The 25,601-nt window shown below is 47.7% G+C and overlaps 1 protein-coding gene across 2 annotated transcripts; it reads right to left on the minus strand.

The window, feature by feature from the left end:
- Positions 1–2,172: 2,172 nt before the first annotated feature.
- Positions 2,173–24,514, minus strand: LOC125434142 (phospholipase A2 inhibitor PIP-like). 2 transcript variants are annotated; one of them, XM_048499138.1, is made up of 4 exons: positions 24,478–24,514; positions 9,680–9,821; positions 5,691–5,807; positions 2,173–2,703 (listed from the first exon to the last, which is right to left on the minus strand). In XM_048499138.1, the coding sequence occupies exons 2-4, from the start codon at positions 9,726–9,728 to the stop codon at positions 2,498–2,500; spliced, it is 372 nt and encodes a 123-aa protein (XP_048355095.1). In that variant the 5' UTR covers positions 9,729–9,821; positions 24,478–24,514; the 3' UTR covers positions 2,173–2,497. The 2 variants fall into 2 exon arrangements, with proteins under 2 accessions (XP_048355095.1, XP_048355094.1); XM_048499137.1 differs by lacking the exon at positions 24,478–24,514 and adding an exon at positions 23,694–23,856.
- Positions 24,515–25,601: the final 1,087 nt, after the last annotated feature.

Raw genomic sequence — 25,601 nt, forward strand, 5'->3', positions numbered from 1 at the left:
CTCTGTGGCAAGCACCTGGCCAGAAGACACCAAATTCTAGGAAGAAGTAGAGGAGGTGGTGGAAGATGAGCAGGAAGGATGACTAAATCACAGCGGTTGCATCTTTTTTCCTTGCCAGGAAATCAAAAGTGGAATGGGAGATTGTGATGGAATAATTCAGGTTACAGGAATAGAAGAAGTCACCCCGGCCTGTTAAAAACCTTTGATCCTCAGAGAAACCAAAGCGAATGGCCAAATGGTTTAGATCAAAGGATTGTTGAAGCACGTGGCAGAAAGGAAGTTCTCCTGAGAAGGAACAAAGGTTTGAAGATTCTGATCCGGGCTGAGCAGCGGTGAGCATCTTTGAGCTCAGGGAGGCAGAGAAAAGGCCTGAAGGAACGGTGCCATTCCTCTGAGAAATATCTGTATTGAACGTTTTATTATTTTCTGTTTTTTATTTTCAATAAAAGCATTGAGAACTCAGCTGGTTTCAGAGTATCTGGAAAAAAGAACCCAAGGTTTTGTGGAAACAAGCCTGGCTCTCGTAAGGATGAGAAATCAAAGAGGGTGGTAAATCAGCCAGCTTTGCCTGTCTCTTGTGTCACCAGCCCTTCCAAGCCCCCTCCAACCCTCCCCCTGCCCCAAATTCCAAGGGACTATTTTTAATGGTGGAAGGACACTACTCTCTTCAGCAAAGAACTACTGACTGCACTTAGTTCTTTCTGTTGGACAGAGTATAATGCAGATAAATGGTTTGGTGATACATGACAGGAGAATTCTGGAAAATTTTGTTGCAACGATTGATTTAACAGCAGCACCATATGACTGATCCCTATGTCAAATAAACCAGGAGCCCCCTGAAAACTCTAAAGACTGGCCAAATTTATTGCAGCATGCACTTTTTTTAGTCAGAACTCAATTCATCACTGAAGCGTATATCCAACAGGCTGATTTATATATAGAACAGAAAGGTGGAGGGATCATTTTGCAAAGAAAAACCCGTTCCAAACAAGAGTCAATCCAACGAGTAATCAGTTCAGGATTTATTTTCCACACATGTTATTTTCCTTGCTTGTGTGTTCATATTATCTCACAGTTCACAGTTTTTCTCCCCTTTCCTGTGCGTGCAGTGTCTGTTTTGATATTTTATTGTTCTATCTTCCATGTCAAGCCAGGGCAGATGTCACTGAAACTGGGAGGGCTGGCCTGAGCTTTTAAAGGACCAAGCCCCCCTTTGTCCAAATCCAAAACCTTTATTAGGCGTAAAACCGGTGTGTGTCAGGAATTCCAAATACAATAAGAAGGTCATTATTGCACAACTTGCAGTACACAGAGTAAAAATATAGCAACAGCTTCAGAGATTTCAACATTAGAGTGATTTAGAAGCTTAGCCATTTTTATCTTATCAGAAAGGAGCATAAATCCTGTTGGTGATACAGTTCTCAAATCAGTTCTAAGTTTGTTGTATTTTGAACAGTGAAGCAGAATATGAGAAAGTGTATCAGTTGTATCAGGACAAAATCGACAGCAAGGCTGGTTTTGTGGAATACTAGAGAAGCGACCTTGAAGATGTACTGACGGAAAAGAGTTGCACCTTGCTCCAGTCATGACCCACCTGCAATTGTAATTAACAAGTTGTTCCAGGTATATAGCAGGGCTAGATTTCTGAGGGGCCCTCCTTTGTGCCGGCCATGTGCTTCGGCCAGCTGACGATTTGCCCGCCCACCTCTCCCTATCTTTTCAAGTTTTGTTAATGCATGTTCTCTTTTCATAGCCACGTACAGTTTGGCGCATGGGTATTGATCTGGAAGGGAGCTAGGGAGCTATCTCTTCCCCTTGGGAGTAGCTGATGGCGGCAAGAGGCAACCACCCTGCCGATCAGGGCAGGTAAGGAATACTTCTTGACAAGAACGTCTGCCCAGCAGGGCCCCACGGCACAGCAAAGCTCCAGTACGAGGCGTCCGTCCACGGGAGCTTCACCATGATGCAGATACAACCAGATCAAGACCCTTGCTAGGCCTCACGCTTCTGCTTGATTAATAAAAGGGCTATGGCCAATTGATTTACCCCAGCAAAAGGAGAGGTGGGGTAATTGGGAAAGGGCTTCGCACAAGAGGTTCCCACCCTCGGACAGCAATTGCAAACAACTGCAAGTCAAACGAAGCAGCAACTGTGAAAGACAAACTAATGACGAACTTTTGAAGACTGTTTATTGACCTTTGGAAACAAATACAATGACATCCATGTTGACAACTGTTTTTTGTACTTTAAGATTCGTTTACGCTTCTTGTCTTTCTTTCCATAGTTTGTTTTTAATGCGAGGCTGTAGTTAACTGGATACTTGATACAGCTTTAAACTTTACATATAAAAACAGAACATTGTGTCATTTAATTTGCACATAAAAAGGGAAGCAGACACAAATCTCTGTAAAGGATTGGATAACAGGATTCTAAAGAAAATTGCATAGAAGCGAGGAGGAAGTATTTTTCAGGGCTGTGTCACTGGCAGAGGGGCCTCTTACCAGAGCAACTTCAAAAACAGGAAGCTAGAGAGAGCCAGGAAGAAGGATCCTGATATCACCGGGGCTCTGCTGCATTCAATATTTTTAAGAACGGCCCCAACCATTCCAAAGTTCACTGAGCTCCCAGGTTTTAATTTCTCACATTCGATCTTAGTAAAACAGGATTTCACTCTGCTGGTTATTTTTGATGGACTTGGTGCATCTGAAAATCAAACAACAGAGGTGAGAGACGTCTCCGTTCCCAAAAGCTAACAAGGTATCTCCAACATAGTGCTCATGCAGGGCTTCTAACTGGCCAATGGAGATCTCACTGGCTGTGCAAATTATTTAAATAATATTGGTTCTGGTGGGTTTTCCGGGCTGCATGGCCGTGGTCTGGTGGATCTTGTTCCTAACATTTCGCCTGCATCTGTGGCTGGCATCTTCAGAGGTGTATCACAGAGGGAAGTCTGCTTCACACTGTGTCTAGTTTAGTGTTTGGTGTTGGTATATTGTCCATGTCCCAGGGTGGGGAACAAGATCCAACAGACCACGGCCACACAGCCCGGAAAACCCAACAGAACCAGTTTAATCTAGCTGTGAAAGCTTTTGAATGTACATTAAATAATATTACACTGGTTTTATTCTCCTAGTCATTCCTCCTTCCCAGTGTATTTTTTCCAACCCTTTTCATCTCCCCTTCTTCAGCGTCCTCTGTGCGTATGTATAGTAGTAGTAGTTCTGCCTCTCACAGCAGCCATTTTGTGGTTGCATCTGACACAAATGAATTCCAAACGTGCTCTTGCGCTCAAAAAGGCTGGGGATCCCTGCCCCACACAACATTCTCCACCTAACCAACACAAACGATACTTTTCCATTTGCGTGCTTGAGGGAGGAATAAGAAAATCCAACCCTCTCGGAATGATCAAAACAAAACCGGGTCAGGTTCCAAGACAAGCAAAAATGCCCATCTTTCTAACAGGTGGGACAGGGTTGGGTATGTTTGTTTGTTTGTTTGTTTGCTTGTTTGTTTGCTTGTTTGTTTATTTAACTTATAGGCCGCCTCATCCCCGAAGGGCTCGAGGCGGCTCACAACATGGCTGTTCCAACAAACAGCAAATCAACAAATCAAATCAACAAATCAACGGATCAGCCTATAAAAACTTAATCCCTTAAAACCTAGGCAGCAAATAGATTATATAACTAAGTAATTTAAACGAAAATTGTTTAAAACAGGCGCCCGAACCAAGGCCACGGAAGGGAGGAGAAAGGTAGGGCCCGCGATGTTATCAATGGATCAGGCCCAACCAGAGATAAAAAGATGGAGACAGGCAGCCTCAGATTCAGTGGGGGGGCAGTAGGACCACGGCCGGCCTCTCCAAAAGCCCGGTGGAATAGCTCCGTCTTGCAGGCCCTGCAGAACTCACCAAGGTCCCGCAGGGCCTGGACAGCTGGAGGTAGAGCATTCCACCAGGCAGGGGCCAGAGCCTTAAAGGCTCTGGCCCGGGTCGAGGCCAGCCGTATCATCGCGGGGCCAGGGGTCACCAGCAGTTCTGCCGTTGCCGAACGCAGCGGTCTCTGTGGGACATAAGGGGTGATGCGGTCCCGTAGGTATGAGGATGAATGGAGAATCCCGACAGCACCACAAAATGTTGGGCATGAATAGGATGAAACTGGCATCTACGCAGCTCCTGCGCTCTACACAGCAAGAGGAGATGACTTGCAGATGACTTGGGGAGGAGGATTGGTAGTTTTATGTCCTCAAAATAGGATGCTACACACACACCCCTCCTCAGGATGTCTTATTGGTGCTGTGTGGAATGGACCAAGCTTTTACTTTCAGCCTAAGAACATCCTGGTCTGAAATCCTTCAATAATTGACATTCATTAAAGAGGATGGGTGTCCTTCTGAGGCAGGAGGTAAAATGGAGACATCACTCAAAAAAGATACCTCCTTGCTTTACAAACTCTCCCCACACCAGACAACTTGTGAGGTAGGTGGGGCCGAGAGTGTTCTGAACAAACTGTGACTAGCCCAAGGTCGTGCAGCAGGAATGTAGGAGTGGGGGACAGAAATATAGGAAGGGAGCATTCACTTTTAGAAGCTTGCATCTCCCAAAATCTTATCGGCCTCTATGGCCTCACAGGCCTTCAAAGTAGCTCTTCTACGGCAGACCAGGAGGAGGAGGAGGAGGAGTTTGGATTTATACCCCCCCTTTCTCTCCTGCAGGAGACTCAAAGGGGCTTACAATCTCCTTGCCCTTCCCCCCTCACAACAAACACCCTGTGAGGTGGGTTGGGGCTGAGAAAGCTCCGAGAAGCTGTGACTAGCCCAAGGTCACCCAGCTGGCATGTGTGGGAGTGCACAGGTGAATCTGAATTCCCCAGATAAGCCTCCACAGCTCAGGCGGCAGAACTGGGAATCAAACCCGGTTCCTCCGGATAAGAGTGCACCTGCTCTTAGCCACTACGCCACTGCTCCTATGGTAAAACCATCCTGTTTTTGTGCATTCTAGAATAAGAAGAAGAAGAAGAAGAGGAGGAGGAGGAGGAGGAGGAGGAGGAGGAGGAGGAGGAGTTTGGATTATATCCCCCCTTTCTTTCCTGCAGGAGACTCAAAGGGGCTTACAATCTCCTTGCCCTTCCCCCCTCACAACAAACCCCCTGTGAGGTGGGTGGGGCTGAGAGAGCTCCGAAAAGCTGTGACTAGCCCAAGGTCACCCAGCTGGCGTGTGTGGGAGTGCCCAGGCTAATCTGAATTCCCCAGATAAGCCTCTACAGCTCAGGCGGCAGAGCTGGGAACCAAACCCGGTTCCTCCAGATTAGATACACGAGCTCTTAACCTCCTACGCCACTGCTGCTCTAGAGTGTCTCATGACACTGCTTCTATGTTTTATCAAGAATAATGTTAGCACACCAGCATATCAGGCTTATTTCCCAACTGCTCCGATGGCTTGCTAGCTGCACCCGGGTCATCCCAAGTGGAACTATGGAGGATTCCAGGAAAACTTCCATGTAGGTAGGCCCTGAGAAGAAGTTTTTGCTTGAGACTCCAAAGAAATTTTTTTGCCAGTCTTGAGCCAGATACTACCAAATTCAAGAGCCAGATGGCCAGATTTGGTGTGAAATTGCTTGCCACGTTCACGCTGGCCCAAACGATCCTGCCATCAGTTCGGACGCTTCGCCTAGCTTATGGTCACCTTGACTCACCCATTGTGAATACAGTCAGTGCATCAAGGCAACGATCTTGGCCAGAAGAACAGGGCTGTTTCTTTCCAGTGCAGTCATTGGCTTGAGCCATGCATGTGTCACACTCCAAAGAGGAACCTGGGAAGGGAAAACAGGAGAGTCACAGAATTGCAGAGTTGGAAGGGGACATGCAAGCCCTCTAGTCCAACACTCTGTTCAATGCAGGATCAGCCTAAATCATCCCTGACAAGTGTTCATCCAACCACAACTTTGGCTGCCAGTGAGGGAGAACTCACCATCTCCCTAGGTAGCTGATACCACTGTTGAACAATTCTTACTGTAATTTCTTTCCCTAATATTCAGCCTGCACCTTTTCACTTGTACTTCAAACCCTTATTGCAAGTTTTATCATCTGCCAACAGGAACAGCTCCCTGCACTGGCGTAATGCCCATTGGGCAAGGTGGGCAGCTGTCCAGGGCATCACCTTGTGGGGGGCATCAAAATGCTGGGTTCGTTTTTGGGTATTTTAGTGGTTTTCAATTTGTGGCCTGTAGGGGGCGCAGTTATTAGGCTAGTGGCACCAAAATTTCAGCGTATCATCAGGAGACTGTCTTTATGCTACCCCCCAAGTTTGCTGAGGTTTGGTTCAGGGAGTCCAAAGCTATGGACTCCCAAAGGGGGTGCCCGTATCCCCCATTGTTTCCAATGGGAGCTAATAGGAGATTGGGGGCTACAGTTTTGAGGGTCCATAACTTTGGCCCCCCTGAACCAAATTGCACCAAATTTGGGGGGTATCATTAGGGAAGTCTCCTGATGAGACCCTGAAAGTTTTGAGACTGTGCCTTCAGAAATGTGCCCCCCACAGCCTGCAACCCCCATTGACAGCAATGCAGAAAACTCAATGCAGAACAAAGATTCTTGGGCAAATTTCTAGGATGTTCCTGCAGGGGGTGCATTTTTGGATGTATCAGCACCAAAATTTCAGGGTATCATCTGGAGATGATGGCACTCCCCAAGTTTTATGCAGTTTGGTTCTGGGGGGCCAAAGTTATGGACCTTCAAAACTGTACCCCCCATCTCCTATTAGCTCCCATTGGAAACAATGGGGGATGGGGCACCCCCCCTTGGGAGTCCATAACTTTGGACTCCTTGAACCAAACCTCACCAAACCTGGGTGGTATCATCAGGGCAGTCTCCTGATGGGACCCTGAACGTTTGGTGCTGATATGTTTAAAAATGCACCCCCTGCAGGCACCAATGTCCTGGTGCAAAAAGAAATTTGGTCGTGGTGGAGTGGCAGCCCATGGGGGGGGGCATCCAACTCAGGTTTTGCCCAGGGCTACAGTTTGCCCAGGGCTGCCTCGTTACACCCCTGGTTCACCTCTAAATAACCACCCTTCAAATGCTTAAAGAGAGCAATTGTGTCCCCGCTCAACTGCCATTCCTCACCCAGTATATCAGATGAAAAAAATGTATAACCTAGGGGGGAAAGGGCGGAACTTGGCACCAGTCATGTGATGTCCTTCTAAAGCATTTGGCTGTTTTCATTACTAGCCTTTACCAGATTCAGTGGCGTACCTAGACAAACTGGAGCCCTGGGCAAAACCTGAGTTTGATTCCCCCCCCCATGAAGATGAAGATGAAGAGTTTCGATTTATATCCCCCCTTTCTCTCCTGTAGGAGACTCAAAGGGGCTTACAATCTCCTTGCCCTTCCCCCCTCACAACAAACACCCTGTGAGGTAGGTGGGGCTGAGAGACTAGCCCAAAGTCACCCAGCTGACTTGTGTGGGAGTGTACAGGCTAATCTGAATTCCCCAGATAAGCCTCCACAGCTCAGGTGGCAAAGCGGAGAATCAAACCCGGTTCCTCCAGATTAGATACGCGAGCTCTTAACCTGCTATGCCACTGCTGCCATGGGCAGCCACCCTGAAACAGCATCACTTTCAATGTTTAAACTGGGGACCTCAGATTCTCCCTTTAAATCCATGCCAAAGGGGGTGGATTTTATAATAATAATAACCTTTATTAGGCATTGAGAGGATAAAAGAAAGAAAGAAAGAAAGAGAGAGAGAGAGAGAGAGAGAGAGAGAGAGAGAGAGAGAAAGAAAGAAAGAAAGAAAGAAAGAAAGAAAGAAAGAAAGAAAGAAAGAAAGAAAGAAAACAAGCATTGGCAGGAAGGGGGTGGATTTAAACGAAGTATCTGGGGAAATTTAGGGGGTGCCTGCTGTCAGGGGTGAAACTATTAAGATAGCAGCACCAAAATTTCCGAGTATCTTTGTGAGACCCTACTGATTATACCACCCAGGTTTGGTGAAGTTTAGTTCAGGGGGTCCAAAGTTATGGTCCCTCAAAGGTGTAGCCCCCATCTCCTATTAGCTCCCATTGGAAACAATGGGGGATGGGGCACTCCCTTTGGGAGTCCATAACTTTGGACTCCCTAAACCAAACCTCACCAAACCTGGGTGATATTATCAGGAGAATCTCCCAAAAAAATCCCTGAAATTTTGGTGCTGCTAGCCTAAAAACTGTGCCCCCTGCAGGCCAAAAACGGGAAAACACTGAAAATACAAAAGAACTCCACAAACGAACCTGCATTTTTGTCGCCCCCCACCACAAGGTGGTGACCTGGGCAACTGCCCACTTTGCCCAATGGGAGGAACGCCTCTGAGATACATCAATCGAGCATTATATCATCACTTTTTTCTTTCTCCCGGGTCAGGGAGTTGTCTGTGTTCTGTGAAGACACAACCCAGGTCTACTTCAGGCCTACTAATACAAGGGAATTCCTGGCCATGTACATCCAAATATTAGGGTTGCCAACTCCAGGTTGGAAAGTGTCTAGAGATTTGTGGGGTGGGGTCTGGGGTGAGTAGGGTTTGGGGAGGGGAGGAACATCAGTGGGAATGTGATTCCATAGAGCCTACTCTCCGAAGCGTCCATTTTCCTGTAATCAGGAAATCAGTTGTGATTCCAGATCTCCAGCCAAAGGGATGATACGCTGGTCTCCGCCAGCACCAAGGACTACACTTGGGGAGGAAGAGTTGGTTTTTATATCCCACTTTTCTAAATCTTTAAGAAGTATCGAAATGGTTTACAATTGTCTTTTCCTCCACAATAGACACCTTGATGAAATTGGAGCTGAGAGAATTCTGAGAGAACTGTGACTGGTCACCCCAGCAGGCTTTATGTGGAGGAGTGGGGAATCAAACCCAATTTTCCTAATTATAGTCCACTACTCTTAACCACAACACAACTCTGCCCTGGGACCTGTTTATCATCACCTGCCCTACATGGGGCTGAATGGCAAGCAGAAGGTTTGCAAACCTCAGATGGTTTGATGTGATAGTCTGTAAACCATTCATTGGATTAGTTATGTTGGTCGATTCCGCACTTGCATTATCGACCTAAGTTCGAGCTGCGTTCGACCTAAGTGCTCTGCACAACCACTGGGATCGACGTGGTTTTGTACCAGCTTCACCCCGTGTAACAGTCCAATTTCCTACTCCAGTTGGGAACTACTACTTTTTCAGGGAACCACGCTTGAACTCAGCTCGATTCCAGTAAAGTGTGGAATCTCTGGTGCCAGGAGTCCCCCATTCAGCCAATCACAGCTGAGTGTTTCGGGCATGCGTACAGCTGGCCAATCAAAAAACGCCACCTTCGTCCCTCCATTCCTGTGGCAGTTTTTTTAATAAGGTGTGTGGGGATAGACGGTAACATGGCCGTAGAACAGTAGCCAATCGGAACGGAGCGGCGAAGTGGCACAGGATGATTCTGCCCTCCGAGCTGGGATCAAGCTGGTTGCAGTGGGGAACAACAATGGCTTCGACCTAGGTCAGTACCCTCCTCAGGGAACTGGGTCGAACCTGTTTTACTCATGTGCGTAATAGCCCGTTGTTGACATCAGTGAAGTAACACTGAATGATGCCATCTTGGATCTGACTTGGGCCCACCAACACCCCACCCCCAAGGAACCATACCCTTGCTTTCCCCAAGCAGCTCCATACCTGAAATTAGAAGCACTGAGAGAAGGAGGAGTCCGAGAAAAGTCTTCATGGTGACTGGAGTTGCAGAGTGGAAGAATCAAGGGACAATTCTTTCGTTTTCTCTATGTGGGGCTTTCTGCTGCCCTTCACTCTAATACGGAACCTTAGAACAGGAAGAAACAAAATTTCAAAACCTGATAGGCCACTCCATTTTTTCTGATATCCATCAGTGTTAAAATGGTTTCTCTATCAGAGATGTGTTCCATACAGAAAATAAACTCCTCAATCTGCATTTTCAATAGAGTATGTCACACAGTTATTTTTATATCTCTATCTCCAGAGGTGGGATCCAGCAAGTTCTCACAGGTTCCCGAGAGTAGGTTACTAATTATTTGTGTGTGCCGAGAGGGGGTTACTAATTGGTGATTTTGCCACGTGATTTTTGCCTTAGTTACGCTCCTCCTACGCTCCTCAGAAGTAGTGTACAGAACTTGAAGCAGTCTAGCAGGAGGTGCGGGGCAGCCTGTGCCTGCGTGCATTCGTTTCCTGCCCAAGGACCGGCGCAGTGGCTGCATCCTTGCCACAGCCCCGCCCAGCAATGCCCCACCCCTGGAATGCCCGGCCACGCCCCCGTCATGCCCCACCCAGCCCCATTGGCGCTACACCACTGTTTGAATCCCACCACCATGGGAACCTGTTACTAAAATGTTTGGATCCCACCACTGTCTATCTCACACTAATTCGTTAACAAAATACCATCACGGAAAATATTGGCTAACCCATCAAGGGGAAGGGCAACATGTAAATCAAATGACCACATAATTTTAAAAATTCAAAAGAGCCACCTCCTCCTGAAACATCAGCCACCTTGAGACTGTGGCCCTTCCTGCACAAACATTTTAACATATTTTGAGTCAGGAAATAAAACATTTCCTTCGTGCAATTCCACGTTCTTTCCCCCCTTTATGTTCCAGAAACATTTTTCTTTCCAGCCTCAAAACATTTTAAATGAATATCCCCTTTTAAAACGATTATTTAGCCTGAATGTTTTCAAAACGTTTTCACTTGCTGTGCAAATTTTCCAGGCCTCTGTGCTGTCCCCAAACTTTTCCTTCAGTGCCATTTTATTGTGTTTCTGAGCTCATTTCATTCACCCTTGCCTGTTTATTGTCATCATTTCTGTGTGGGTTTTTTTTATTTCCCAGAGGGAGGGTAAACTCTTTAAAGCATCCATTGTATGAGTTACAGACAATCGCAGCAAGAAGCACTGAAACATGGATTCGACAAATAACGCCAATGTAACGCCAATGAAATCTTGTTAATCTGCTGTTTTAATGGGGTTTTAATGTAATTGTTGTTTTATTGTGTTGTTCACCGCCCAGAGCCCTTCGGGGGAGGGGCGGTATACAAAATCAATTATAAATAAATACCGTATATACTTGCATATAAGTCGAATTTTTCAGCACATTTTTTGTGCTGAAAAAGCCCTTCTCGACTTATATGCGAGTCAGGTGTATTTTAAAAAAATATTTTAGGGTTTTTACTTAGTCGGCTGCCAGGGGGCACAGTTTTTAGGCTAGCAGCACCAAAATTTCAGGGATTTTTCAAGAGACTCTCCTGATGGTACCACCCAAGTTTGGTAAAGTTTGGTTCAGGGGGTCCAAAGTTATGGACCCCCAAAGGGGGTGCCCCATCCCCCATTGTTTCCAATGGGAGCTAATAGTAGATGGGGCTACCCTTTTGAGGGTCCATAACTTTGGACCCCTTGAACCAAACTTCACCAAACCTGGGTGGTATCATCAGGAGGGTCTCCTAAAGATACTCTGAAATGTTGGTACTGCTAACATAAACATTCTTCCCCTGACCAAAAATCCAGTTTTGAAGGATTTTAACTGTTGTATTTTAGCTTGGTTGCTGGTTGAGCTAAGGTTTTTGTACTTTTAAAGTTATTGTTGAGACTATATTGTTTTTGTTGACCCTCTTTTCCACTTACAGTGCTAGTTTACTGTTTTTATTCGAAATAAATATTCGTTTAACCTACTGATGCCTCAATTAATGTAATTTTATTGGTATCTATTTTTATTTTTGAAATTTACATTAGCTGCTGCATTTCCCACCCTCGACTTCCACGTGAGTCAATTTCCCAGTTTTTGTGGTAAAATTAGGTGCCTTGACTTATATGCAGATCGACTTATACACGAGTATATACGGTAAATAAAAACTCCAAAACAAGGGGAAAACCCCTTAGGGCAGCCAAGAATCCAGGGTCTGCAACCTGTGGCTCTCCAGATGTTCATGGACTACAATTCCCATCAGCCCCTGGCACTTTCCTCAACCACAGCCTTCCTGCCTTCCTGATGATGGGATTTGTAGTCCATGAGCATCTGGAGAGCCACAGGCTGCAGACCCCTGCCTCAGAGGATGTGAATGCGGACAAACATCATAGTAAGGGGAAGGAGTGAAAACGTTTTACAAACATGTTAAGTGATTAGTGCAGAAAGGGCCTTTGTTGGGTCATGCAGGAAGGCTGTAGTTGAGGAAAGTGTCATCAAGTCACAGCTGACATGATGAGGCTGGGGGATTTTTAAGGCAAGAGATGTTCAGAGGCAGTTTGCCATTGCCTGCCTCTTCCCCTGGAATTCCTTTGTGGTCTCCCATCCAAATTCTAACTAGGGCCAACTATGCTCAGCTTCTGAGATCTGATGAGATCAGGCTAGCTGGGGCCTTCTCCGTACATCAAAATCTCTGGGGGGCACATTTGAAGCAAGAGGCCCGCACCCTGATGTTTTCTGTGACGCTCATCCAAGATGGAAGGTTTTTCTCTCCATTTATCAAAACACTTAAAAGCTTACAGATGCAAGGCAAAAACAGTTTAGACACCCTTCTGGGAGATCTTCCTCTGTCTCCACATTTCCCTATTCCCCACACACTTCTAATTGTAGTGCACTAAACCCACCTGCCCCAGTGATAAGAACCAACTGACCAGCTCCTCAAATCTATATATATAAAAAGCTAACAGTGACTTTGTTAGTCACGCCCTAATGCCAAAATGGCTGGACGGATTGCCCCCCAATTTTCACATGACGTTCCTCCCTGTTGCGGGCAGGTAATTGGACCTTCAAATCACTGAAAGTCCATACCTGAGCCAGGTAAAATGTCTTTTTCCTGGCGCACCAGGCCATGAAGCTGGCTCTGTTTAACTGTCACCCTTAGAATGTTTGTGCAGCCTGTCTGTCTATGGCCTGAGGGCTTAGTATGCCCTTAGAATGTTCGCAGAGATGGCCACATATGAGCAGTGAAAACAGTAAATAGGTAATACTGGTAGGTAATATGCGTGGAAGTGAAACACATACACACTTTGCTGTATGAGACGTCAGGTGGGGTTCCCCCCCCCCACATGCAGGTAACTTTCACTCTCTGCCTCACCCACTGCTACCACACAACACACATACTCTCATACACATCCAGCTCATCCTCACACACGCCACTCTGCCCTCCCTCACATCCAACCACCACTTACCCACTTCCTCACCCATACTCGCCACAGCTCTCTTTTACTAAAAGCGAGCTGGAATTTGCCTTTTTCTTCTAAGAAAATCCGTGGGATGGGAGCGAACCAACCCTACTGCCCCTGCTTCTTTTGCACGATGGCCTTTAAGAACCCAGGGAGCTGGCAGCTCGTACTCTGAGGGCCTCACCACCCTGCCTCTGCTGCTCTCTGAGATTCAGATGGGCTCATTCTTGTCTTGGGTCCCCAGTTCTGCCTTACCTCAAGCCAGGACTGTAGCGTGTTAACCAGCCTCTGATGGACAGCGGGATTCGGCCTGGAGCAGTTCCGTTGTGGGTTCATGGAAAGGGTTGACCTTATACTAAAACAAGGCACCACCATATACCAATGTGAATTGAAAAAGGGAAAGCTTCAGAGGATTCCATTTGACCGACCCCAAACAGGCGTTATGGTGCGGATACATTAGACACCTGCATAGACATCTGTGTGGGTTGCAGGCAGCTGTGATGAGAAGGACAATTGCCATAGCGACGCGTGGCTGGGCCCTCTAGTATTGGATAAGAAAACACACAAGTGCCAGTTTGGACAAATAAATGGCAGAATAATACGAATTTGATGTGGGTTTTCCTGGAAACGTAACCCATGTTCTGCATTGAGTTTTAGCTCCTAATTTTTTTCACACTGCACCTGCTTGAAGCAGCATCTTCAGAAGGCATCGCGATGAGATGTGTTTAGCTCCATGGTGGAGAACTTAGAGCTGGATCTTTCACAATTCACATTTCTTTCACATCTTTCACAAGAACAGATGCTGGTGAAACGTTAGAAGCTAAAACCACAGCCAAAGACATTTCAATGTCTTGCATTATGACCCTTTATTTTCATGAGAAAGTAATGGGATTGTCCAATAGTTGCTGCAGTCTTTGATGTCTCCTTTTTTGGGAATTCCAATGTAAATTGACTGTTTCCAGTCTGTGGGCCAAAGCTGCAATGAGACCTTTGATTCTGTTTCTGTTGCCTTTTACTTGTGTTTCTCATCTATCTTTAGCAGTTTTAAAAAGTTCTTCATCATGCATCAAGGCTTTTCATATCTTTTGGCATTCTTCCAGCAGTGGAATAGTAACTAAGAGCAGGTGCACTCTTATCTGGAGGAACCGGGTTTGATTCCCCACTCTGCCGCTTGAGTTGTGGAGGCTTATCTGGGGAATTCAGATTAGCCTGTGCACTGCAACACACGCCAGCTGGGTGATCATGGGCTAGTCACAGCTTTTCGGAGCTCTCTCAGCCCCACCTACCTCACAGAGTGTTTGCTGTGAGGGGGGAAGGGCAAGGAGTTTGTAAGCCCCTTTGTGTCTCCTATAGGAGAGAAAGGGGGGATATAAATCCAAACTCTTCTTCGTCTTCCTTGAGAATATGTCTTATTTCAACTCATAGTCCTTGTGGTTTACCTGTACTTGAACTGACAGCCCAATCCAGTTTGTGGAGGCGACCAGAGACAGAACTGCTGCCATGCCTCCCTGCTGCCTCCAGAGGGCTTTTTGGATATGCAGGAAGAGAGAAAAATCCAAAAAAAAAACCCCCTCCCTATCACCAGAAAACCCTCCATAGGGCCTAATGGACTTACAGCATTCAAAAGGGTGGCATAAATCCAGGAACTGAGCCATAGCGCAACCGGCTGCAAATCTGGGTGGAAGCTGGCTAATGTCTTCTCCATCCCAGGAATGCCTCAGCCTGCCTCCCTCACACCAGTGTCCAATGGGGATGCCCGTGGAACTCCATGGCAGCCCTGACTTCCAGTTTTTGCCCCACGGAGCTAAGGGCAGCTGGCTGCTGGTGCCTTTGCCCCCTCTGCTAGCACAGGTGACCTTTGTTCCAGTGGAGGGGGTGAACGAATTGGCCGCTCCCTGACACTGCCTTCCCCCAGTCATCTGGATAGGGCTTAGTAATGCAAATATGTTATTTTCATGGTTTTTAAACATTGGAAATGTCGCTCAGATTGTATTGTGGCACTATCAATGCTCAGGTGTCTTTTTCTTCAGCTCCCGGTCTTGCTTTAGCAGTGAGAATAGGGTTTCTCCATCTTCTGCTTCATATTATGTAATCTATTATTTCTACACTGGGCGTCTGGTGATGCCCATGTACACAATTGTCCATTTGGCAACTTGAAGCAAGTGTTTGCAACAAACAAATTGCTACCTTCACAGAATTCTGAGTTGCTCTCCTGCTCCATTCCACGCCTCTAGCTCAAATATGCCAACAGTATTTGATTCCGATTTGTCTCCTACTTTTACATTCCAGTCACCTATGATTATCAGCACTTCTTACTTGGGCGTGTGATCAATTCCTTCCTGCTCATTTGCATAAAAGATTTCAATTTCTTCCGCATCAGCATTTGCAGTTCGGGCATAAGTTTGAATAATGTCGTTGTTGGTAGGCTTTCCTTGAAGTCTGCTTGATGTTATTCATTCAGACTTTGTAATGCTTGTTAAATAAAGACTCATGTTCTCCTTTAAATAATCAGCATAATCTATATGGAAAATTAATTTTAAAAAATTATGTTTCAAAATACGGGGAAGATTCAGCGACACAAATACACACACGTGACAGCATCAAAAAGAGCCTGTCTTTTTCCCCATGTGCATCTAATTGCCACTTCAGGGCAGTGGGCCATTAACTGTCAGAGAATGTAGAAAATTGGTATGCATCTGGTGAGCAGACAGATCAAAATGATCTAGTTGACAGCTCCTTCCAGAGGTTGCTTGGAGAAGCACCTGTCAAAAACCAGATGTGACTGTACAGAACCAGTACAAACCAGATAACTGACCTTTACAGTGATGGCTAACTGATGTATAAAAGTAGAACCTGTTCACTAGTAGTGTGTCTAGGGAGTTCTGGAGTTTCTGCGGAGCATGCTGTCCAACTGTTGGTTGATTTTGTATATACTGTAAGTAACTGCACGTAAGATAAAAGCCTTCTTGGAAGTAAAACTACTTCGTGGCGTAATGTTTATTCTGCTGTGCCAGCCTGTTGAAGTTGCACTTTGCTTGCCTCGGTAACGCAGCTTTGGCTGGATAAAGTCTACTCTGCGTCATTAACATGGGAAATTTAAATTTCTGGGCGTTATGATTAAAGAGGACTTGACCTGGGGCGTACAGACCGCCGCGGTGGTCAAGAAGGCCCAGCAAAGACTGTACTATCTGAAACTTTTAAGGAAACAACAACTGAATGGAAAACTCCTGGTGTCCTTTTACCGCTGTGCTATAGAGAGTGTCTTAACCTACTGCATCTGTGTATGGTTCTCCAGTTGCACAGTGGCAGATAGGAAGGCAAAGAGTAAGTGATCACTTTCGCTACACAGGATTATCGGCTGCCCTCTCCTCTTGGAAAGGCTCTGGCGTAATTCCCAAAGCCTAAAGAAAGCTCGCAAAATATTCACAAGAGACCGTGCTCTAAATCCAGCACACTCTCTTTTTGAAACTGTTACCAGCGTCATTCTGGCAGACGATACAGAGTCTATCGAAAAAACGCTAGGACCAAAGAGGCGCTTGAGAGACGGCTTCTGCTCTGAGAGCTGTGGCACAATACTTCTGAACTCCGTAAGCAGCTTCGTGTTGCGATGTGTTTGGGGCTGTGTAGGGATGGGTGGGAAGGGAAGAGAAGAAGTGTAGGATGGATGGCCAAATTAGGAGAGTTCTGGTATATTGTGCGGTCGAGGAATGCTGCTGTAAATTTCGTTGTGCATGCACAATGACAATAAAATGCTTATGCTTATGCTTGTAAAAAATGGGGAATGGGGAATTTTCAATTTCTTCAAGGAACACATGCCAGAGCTCCAAAGCACCTGCACAGATCAATTAATCCCTTAAAAATAGAAAGCACAGGAGATCGTGAAACAAAAACTTTCCGATGGCTTTAAGTCCAACCCAAATAAGGCAGTGCGGTATGCAAGCTTTCCACGTCCCCCAGAACTCTTCATCAGACTTGATGTTGAAAGACACAAAACAAAACAAAAATGGAAGGGGGTGGAAATGATCTTTCAAGCCAGGACTTCAGGAAAGTCAGGGATGGGTTTCCAGGGAGGGGCTGTGGTTTTGTGTTAGACCATCTGCTCGGCATGTAGAAGCTACGGTGTTCAGTCCTCAGCATTCTAGGACACTGTGCTCAGTTCAGTCGGCGCAGGGTGTGGCTAGTGTCAGGCTGCACCCTGGGCATGGTGGGAACATGAATAAAAAAAAAAGGAGACAAGACAAGAAAGGAAAGGACACCCAACTGAAACCATCTCAAAACCAGGTCGATTTCTGACAGTCTCCCCACTAGGGTTATCAATCTCCAGCTGAGGCCTGGAGAAATCCCAGAATTCCCACTGATCTCAAAACAGCACAGATCAGCTCGCCTGGAGAATGGCAGCTTTAGATTAGGTTGTCGCCTAATTCCCTGCTATGGCCCCTCTTCTCTCCAAACTCTTCCCTTAGAATCATAGAGTTGGAAGAGACCACCAAAGACCAGTCTGCATTATCTCCACCTCCTGCCATGGCGCGTAGGTTTTAATTCAGGTTGGAATCATGGAATGAACATAAGAACATAAGAACAAGCCGGACTGGATCTAGACCAGGAGTCCATCTAGTCCTAAGGCCTCTCTGCTTTTCGCAGTAGGCCCATCAAGGTGCCTTTAGGGAGCCTCACATGCCACAGAATTTGCAAGCAATGGCCTCTCCTGCTGCCAAGCTGCTCCACGGAAGCACCAGCTGGTCAATTGAGCATTTGCAATCTCTCTCTCAGATCAAAGAGGATCAAGATTGGTAGCCATAAATCGACTTCTCCTCCATAAATCTGTCCAAGCCCCTTTTAAAGCTATCCAGGTTAGTGGCCATCACCACCTCCGGTGGCAGCATATTCCAAACACCAATCACACGTTGCGTGAAGAAGTGTTTCCTTTGATTAGTCCTAATTCTTCCCCCCAGCATTTTCAATGGATGCCCCCTGGTTCTAGTATTGTGAGAAAGCAGAGAAAAAAAAAAAAAAAAAATTCTCTCTGTCAGCATTTTCTACCCCATCCTTCATCTTTCATATGAACTCCCAGTCATATCCCCCCCTCAGAGCGTCCTCCTCTCTGAAGTGCTAAAAAAGAATCAAAGCACTCCTGACAGATGGCCATCCAGACTCTGTTCAAAAATCTCCAAAGACAGAGACTCCACCACACTCCGAGGCAGTGTATTCCACTTTCGAACAGCCCTTACCATCAGGAAGTTCTTCCTGATGTTCAGGTGGAATCTCTTTTCCTGTACTTTGAATCCATTACTCCTTTTTCCAGTTGCTGGAGCAGCAGAAAGCAAGCTTTTTCCCAGACTCCACCCTTAGATCTCCAGGATTTTCTCAAGGGAGTCAGCCACCCTACCTAGAACTGTTCTACATTCTGGCTCTCTACCTCCACAAGCTCCACCCCAAATCTCCAGGAACTGCCCAACCTGCAGTTGGCAACCGTGCAGTCCTCATGGATCTCCCAAAAATCCTGTCTGGCTTAGCCCCTGGTAATGGAATCCTCTTCCACCTCTGATGGCAAAGGAGGAACCCATAGGTTGTATGTTGCCTGACCTAAACACATCCTGGCATGCTAGCTGTTGTGAGTTTTCTGGGCTGTGTGGCCATGGTCTGGTCATTTTTGTTCCTGATGTTTCAGCTGCACCTATGGCTGGCATCTTCAAAGGAATGTCACAATAGGATGTGTTTCTCTTTGGCCTGCCTCTGCAGATGCCAGCCGTAGGTGCAGCTGAAACGTTAGGAGCGAAAACTACCAGACTATGGCCTCACAGCTCAGAAGACCCACAACAATCGGTTGGTTCTGGCCATGAAAGCCTTGGACAACACATGTCCACACATGCAAAGTAAATCAAACTGCAGTCCTGTGGCACCTTAAGGACATTAAAAAGGTATTGTGCTATACAACTTTTGTGATTTAGAGTCCAGATGCTTCGAGGCAGTTAGGGCACACCCAACGAACAGCATTTCCTGACTCTGAAGTGCAGGAAACACACAGTGTCATTTCTAGGTAAAGCCTGGAAGGATACCCCAAAAAAAGTACAAGAACCATCGAAAGCTGCATTCAGCCAAGACAATGTGGTCCCCCGTTCATGTTGGTACTAGCTGCAATAAATTTGTGACTTCTTAAGGGTACCACAGGACTACTTCCTGTTTTTGCAGCAACAGGCTGATATGGTCATCTCTCTGGAGCGTGAAACACCACGCACAAAAATATCCCTTCATTGGTACCGTCCGAACGGTACAACTGAGGGGAAGGCATTTAGATGGGCTAACACAGGGGTCTGCAACCCGCGGCTCCGGAGCCGCATGCGGCTTTCAGCCTTATACCGCGGCTCAACATGGCCTGGAGGTTGGAGGGTAGCGTGGGCATGTCCCTCCAGCCCTCCAGAGCAGCGCTGGAAGGAAAGGTGAGTCGAGGGGCCGAACCAGAGGCAGCTCTCTGTGTGAGGGCGCCGCTTTTCGCTTCCCCTCCCCTCCCCTCTCCTTCCAGCGCTGCTCTGGAGGCCTTTAGGGACACACCCACGCTACCCTCCAACCCCAGGAGGTCGGAAGGTGGTGTGGGCATGTCCCTCCAGAGCAGCCGCCATCACCCCTCTGCTATTTCCGCAGCTGCCAACCCCCCTCTGCCCCACGGAGCTGGGGCAGAGGGGGTTTCCCTGACCAGCGCTGCTGCCTCCCACAGCGTGAGAGGTGGCGGCACTGGGCAGGTCCCAGATGCCATCCCCCCTATGCCCCACAGCACAGGCGACTGCCTGCTCCGCCGGGCAGAGGGGGTTTCCCTGCCCGGCGCCTCCGCCTCCCAGTGCTGGAAGGAAAGGTGAGTGGAGGGGCCAAACTGGAAATGGCTCCATAGATCTTCGGGGCTGTGGAAAACGGGTCCCAATGGCTCTTTGGGTGGTAAAGGTTGCTGACCCTTGGGCTAACATAAAGACCCTACAGCGAAAAGGGGGGGAATCCAGTCAAAGTAGTGAGGCATCGTTCCACGATGGTTTTGCAAGCCTAACACACGTTTCCCTTCTCCCTCACTGCAAACAACCTTCCCGCCTTCCATCCATGAGGGTGGCAAAGACATATGTGGAATGCACAGCAACACACTGGAAACAGCTGGAATGCACAGCAATACGCACACACGGCAACGCTGACAGCATCCAAATTGGATCCCTTTTCTTGCCTCACTCCCACACCTCAGCCAGTGTCTGCTGGAGCCAACCTTGAGCCTCCAAACACCCTGTCTGGAAATTCCTCTTCTAGACAGTTTTACATGTTCCTCAGACCCCCCCAGAGTATTTTTTTTTTCTCTTGGCTGGTCTGGTTGTCCCTGAACCGTCTCCTCCCACCCATTCAAGGAAAACAATCGCATTTCAAAGACGTGATCTGCTTTGCAGTGGAAAGTTTCACCACCAGCCTCTTCGGGCCTCTTGTGAGAAGAAAGGGCTGGGAACATACCAGGTTTTTCTTAGATCAGTGGGCTTATAAATAGACATGGTGCAATTAGGGCAGTGATGGCGAACCTATGGCATGGGTGCCAGAGGTGGCACTCGGAGCCGTCTCTGTGGGCACGCACACAGAGTTCATCATGTGGGGGGTGGAAAATCACTCCCCCCCACACACACATATCTAGACTGGCCTGGGCCACTGAGCATGACATGCGCGCACCGTGGTGACCAGGGAGGACTTGGCTGGCAGGCCTGGTGCCTGTGCTCTGGGTGGCTTCTGCCTGGGGGGGGGGGGCGCAGAGGACGCAGAGATGCTAGAGAGGCACAGAGTGGTGCACGCAGGACTTGCTGAAGGCTAGAGCAGGCTGGCCTCTGCTCGAGCAGGTGGGGCGGAGGAAGAGGGAGCCAACTAGTTTTTTTTTCTAAATTAAAAACTCAGCATTCAGGTTAAATTGCCGGGTTGGCACTTTGCGATAAATAACTGGGGTTTGGGTTGCAATTTGGGCACTCGGTCTCAAAAAGATTCGCCATCACTGAATTAGGGTAACGGTAGATATTAGATGGCAGAGGGTCTCTGCTGTTTCCATCCACCCAAAGCTGCGACTGTCCTTTGAACCGACCAGAGCTCTTCTTGGCAGCTACAGAGAATCACTCCACTGGGCCTCTCCCTTGCCAACTTCTTTCAGCGTTGCTTGTCTGTTTCTCTCCAGCCCCACCCAAGAAGGTTGGGAGAGGCCAGTGGCTAGCAGCCGCCAGTCACAAAAAGCACCTGGTGCAACACAGGGGGATGGATCCTGCCAGCTTTTCGCCCATGTGTCTTAATTCTTTCATTCATTTAGCCTTTATTTGGCATAGACAGTATAAAATCACATTCAAAACTGAATCAAAATACAAGCTTGCAACATATAACAAATGAAGTTGATTCATACATGCTGTTGCTTATGGAATATTTCCAGCAGAAAGTTAGAACATAAGAACAAGCCAGCTGGATCAGAGCAGAGTCCATCTAGTCCAGCTCTCTGCTACTCACAGTGGCCCACCAGGTGCCATTGGGAGCTCACGTGCAGGAGGTGAAAGCAGTGGCCTTCTGTGGCTGTTGCTCCCGAGCACCTGGTCTGCTAAGGCATTTACAATCTCAGATCAAAGAGGATCAAGATTGGTAGCCATAAATCGACTTCTCCTCCATAAATCTGTCTAAGCCCCTTTTAAAGCTATCCAGGTTAGTGGCCATCACCACCTCCTGTGGCAGCATATTCCAAGTTCGCGCCATTTTACAGAATGTAGCATCATAATTATTTAATAAAAACACTAGTCTGCTCAGTTCATCCAGCTCGCCAGGTATCATAGAAAGCAACCTAGAGTATTTGACTCTAATACTGGCCGATTTAGGACAACGGAATAATTGGTGAGTTAATGTTTCTATTTGGTTTGCATCACATGAACGCACCCTTTTGCACATTTCTAGATTGTTATATCTACCTCGTAGTACGGCAGAAGGGAAAACATTGAAGCGAGCGAGTGAAAAAAACTCTTCTCTGATCTGGATTGGTCAGATGATACAGATAGGAGGCCATTCTGTTATGTTGTAAGGGGATTGATAGATGTAAAGGTGAACAAGTTTTCCTCGCTGCCAGAGTTAAATAGTTCCATTCTCTCACCAACAATTGTTGGTGTCTTAATTCTCCTTATTATCCCAGGGGTCTTCTGTCCATGCGGCACCCCTGATCCCCCACCATGACCTTCTTGGGTGTGGTCAGAGCTAGGGTGCCAGCTCTGGATTGAGAAATGCCTGCAGATTCAGGCATGGAGCATCAGCAAAGCAAGATGTGGGGAGGCCCCTCATTGGCGTAAAATGGCACAGAGTCTACCTATAGCAACTCCCACTTTTTCCGGGGGAACTGAACCCTGTCCTCCGGAGATCAGTGGTGATTTTGGGAGATCTCCAGGCCCCACCAGGAGGTTGGCAAACATAGATAATCCAACCCATGGCATTCACAGCACTGTTCTTGGGCGTAGACCTGTCACGTGTACGTGCCCTCAAGTCACAACTGAGTTATGGAGACCCCCCACCAAGGAGCTTTCATGGATTCTGGGGTTTTCATTGATTGTATATTTGTGGTTTTAGGATTGCATCTTAATAGGCTGGAAAGAGGAAGAGCAGCATATCAGCAGAATAGAATAGAATAGAATAGAATAGAATAGAATAGAATAGAATAGAATAGAATAGAATAGAATAGAATAGAGCAGCAGTGGCGTAGGAAGTTAAGAGCTCATGTATCTAATCTGGAGGAACCGGGTTTGATTCCCCGCTCTGCCGCCTGAGCTGTGGAGGCTTATCTGGGGAATTCAGATTAGCCTGTGCACTCCCACACACGCCAGCTGGGTGACCTTGGGCTAGTCACAGCTTCTCCGGAGCTCTCTCAGCCCCACCTACCTGCACAGGGGAATTGTTTGTTGTGAGGGGGGAAGGGCAAGGAGATTGTAAGCCCCTTTGAGTCTCCTGCAGGAGAGAAAGGGGGGATATAAATCCAAACTCCTCCTCCTCCTCCTCCTCCTCCTCCTCCTCCTCTTCTTCTTCTTCTTCTTCTTCTTCTTCTTCTTCTTCTTCTAGAATACAATAGGAGATAGTCTGCCATTGCCTTGCTCTGCAGAATTTTCCCTGGTTGCCCTCATCCAAGTGTCCACTTTGATGAGATCGAGCTATATCACGCCACCTTTCTTCTCCTTGGACCTCTCTGGCGTCTCCTCATCCAAGGATCCACCCTGACGAAATCCCCCAGGCCGCCTTTCCTTCCAACAGAACCGAACCCGCCAGCGCAACCAATTCCTTGCAACCTGACAGGGCTGCTCAGAAGTCTACTGCAGTCTATTCAACGGCGCTGTTGAGCTGACTCCCAGGACATGTTTGCTCGGGATGCAGGAGCCTCGCAGAGAAAAATCTTGTATGACCCAAGAGGACGGTGCAGAACCACCTAATGGAACTGCTCGCCAGCGGCCGCGCGTTTTCCAGGAGAAGGCTGGGACCCCACCCACCACGTTTGCCCCCTGGACCTACCTGCTGTTTATAAGGCGTTTGGAGGCAGAGGGCTGAAGACCTGAGCATCCGACGTCTCCTGTGGCTGGAATCAAAGGCGAGGGAACTGCACCAAAAAAAATTCTTTTCCCCAGGCTCATATAGCCCGGGGAGGGCGAGGGAAACCGGGAGTGTTCCAAGTTGACCCACCCAAGGATTCCCAGAAAGGGAGGAGCGACCGAGACCATTCCCTCCTACCCCCCCCCCTTCCTTCTGAAAGTTGAAGTTGGGATAAACAGACGCAGGGATGGGACTTCCCCGGGATTGGAACTTTTGGTGGCGCCCCCGCCGCAACATCGTCCACGGCATCCGCAGTCGCAGCCGGAGAGAGGGCAGGAACGCGCGGAGATGCGCCAGGGCTTGCGCGCTCATCCACCGTTTTGAAGGAGTTGCACCAACCCAGTCTCTCTCTCTTTCTCTCTCTCTCTTTCTCTCTCTCTCTCCCCCCCCCCCTTCTGCAGCAGCGGAGAATTGGGAGATCTCCGCCCCCCCTCCCCCCAAAAAGTGGTGGAGTCTGCAGAGCTCAACGGGTCCGGTTGCAAAAAGGGGCCAACGGTTTTGAACCCACAAACAGAGAGAACCATCGGGTTGGAAGGGAACACAATCGGCCATCTAGTCCGACTCCCTGCCATGCAGGAAGCCACAATCAAAACACCCTTGACAGATGGCCATCCGACCCTTTCTTTAAAAGCCTCTCTTTAAAAACCTGCAGGGATGGAGGGGGGGGGGTGCATTTGGTTTTGCAACCCTGCGGCCATTGACCTACCTTGGCATCCCAGGCAAACAACAGGTCTGCTCTGGAAAGCGGCTTGCATGACCCTATGGAGGTCCCTCCTCTCCTGAAAACCCACACCCCCAGACTCCACCCTCAAATCCCCGGGTGTTTCCAACCCCGGAGTCTGCAAACTCTTCCTCAGAGAGATTTTTTTTGTTGTTGGCATTTTCGCACATGCAAAATAATGCACTATCAATGCACTTTGGAGCTGGATTTTACTGTGCGAAATAGCAGAATCCTCTTGCAAACAATCGTGAAAGTGGATTGAAAGTGCATTATTCTGCACGTGTGAAAGTTTAATTAGAGGAGGTTTTTAGCAGAAAGCCAAAGTGATGTAGGGGATAAGAGCGGTGGACTCTAATCTACAGAACTGTGTTTGATTCCTCATTCCTTCACATGAGCGGTGGAGCCTTATCTTGTGGACTGGATTTGTAGCTCTGCTCTGCTCCTACACATGAAGCCTGCTGGGTGACCTTGGGCTAGTCTAAGTTCTTCTGAATTCTCTCAGCCCCACCTACCTCACCAGGTGTCCGTTGTGGGGAGAGGAAAGGAACGGAGTTGAAAGCCGCCTTGAGTCCCCTTACAGGAGAGAAAGGCAGGATATAAATCCAAAGTTGCCATCTTCTTCATCCCAGGCCATACCCAGCCTCCACGGCCACCAGTGCTCTATCATTCCATCCCCTCTTGTTGTGACAGGTGCCGTGGATATTTCGGAGTCAGGGCCAAGGGGATACTTTATTATGTTTCTGTTATTTTTATTTCCTTTATAGTCTACATTTCTCATGGGGACAGAAGGTGGGTTGCAAGTCTGCCAAGGACTGTTCAGTCAACTGAGAGCTAGCGTGATGTAGTGGTTAGGAGCAGCAGACTCTGTTCTGGAAAACCAGGTTTGATCCCTGCTCCTCCACATGAAGCCTGCTGGTGTCCATGAGCTAGGCACAGTTTTCTCTAAACCAGGGGTCTGCAACCTGCAGCTCTCCAGATGTTCATGGACAACAAATCCCATCAGCCCCTGCCAGCATGGCCAATAGTCCATGAACATCTGGAGAGCCACAGGTTGCAGACCCCTGCTCTAAACCTTCTCAGCCTCTCCTACTTCGCAAGGTGTCTGTTGT

This window comes from Sphaerodactylus townsendi, linkage group LG06, assembly GCF_021028975.2.
Source record: "Sphaerodactylus townsendi isolate TG3544 linkage group LG06, MPM_Stown_v2.3, whole genome shotgun sequence".
Lineage (NCBI taxonomy): Eukaryota > Metazoa > Chordata > Lepidosauria > Squamata > Sphaerodactylidae > Sphaerodactylus > Sphaerodactylus townsendi.

Excerpts from the sequence above, each read along its gene's own strand:
- LOC125434142 (XM_048499138.1), bottom strand. The coding sequence starts at position 9,728 with ATGAAGACTTTTCTCGGACTCCTCCTTCTCTCAGTGCTTCTAATTTCA. Across the intron at positions 5,808-9,679 it reads CTCAGTGCTTCTAATTTCAG|GTTCCTCTTTGGAGTGTGAC; the intron begins GTATGGAGCTGC and ends TTCCCTTCCCAG. Across the intron at positions 2,704-5,690 it reads ACTGACTGTATTCACAATGG|ATGCACCAAGTCCATCAAAA; the intron begins GTGAGTCAAGGT and ends TTTGATTTTCAG.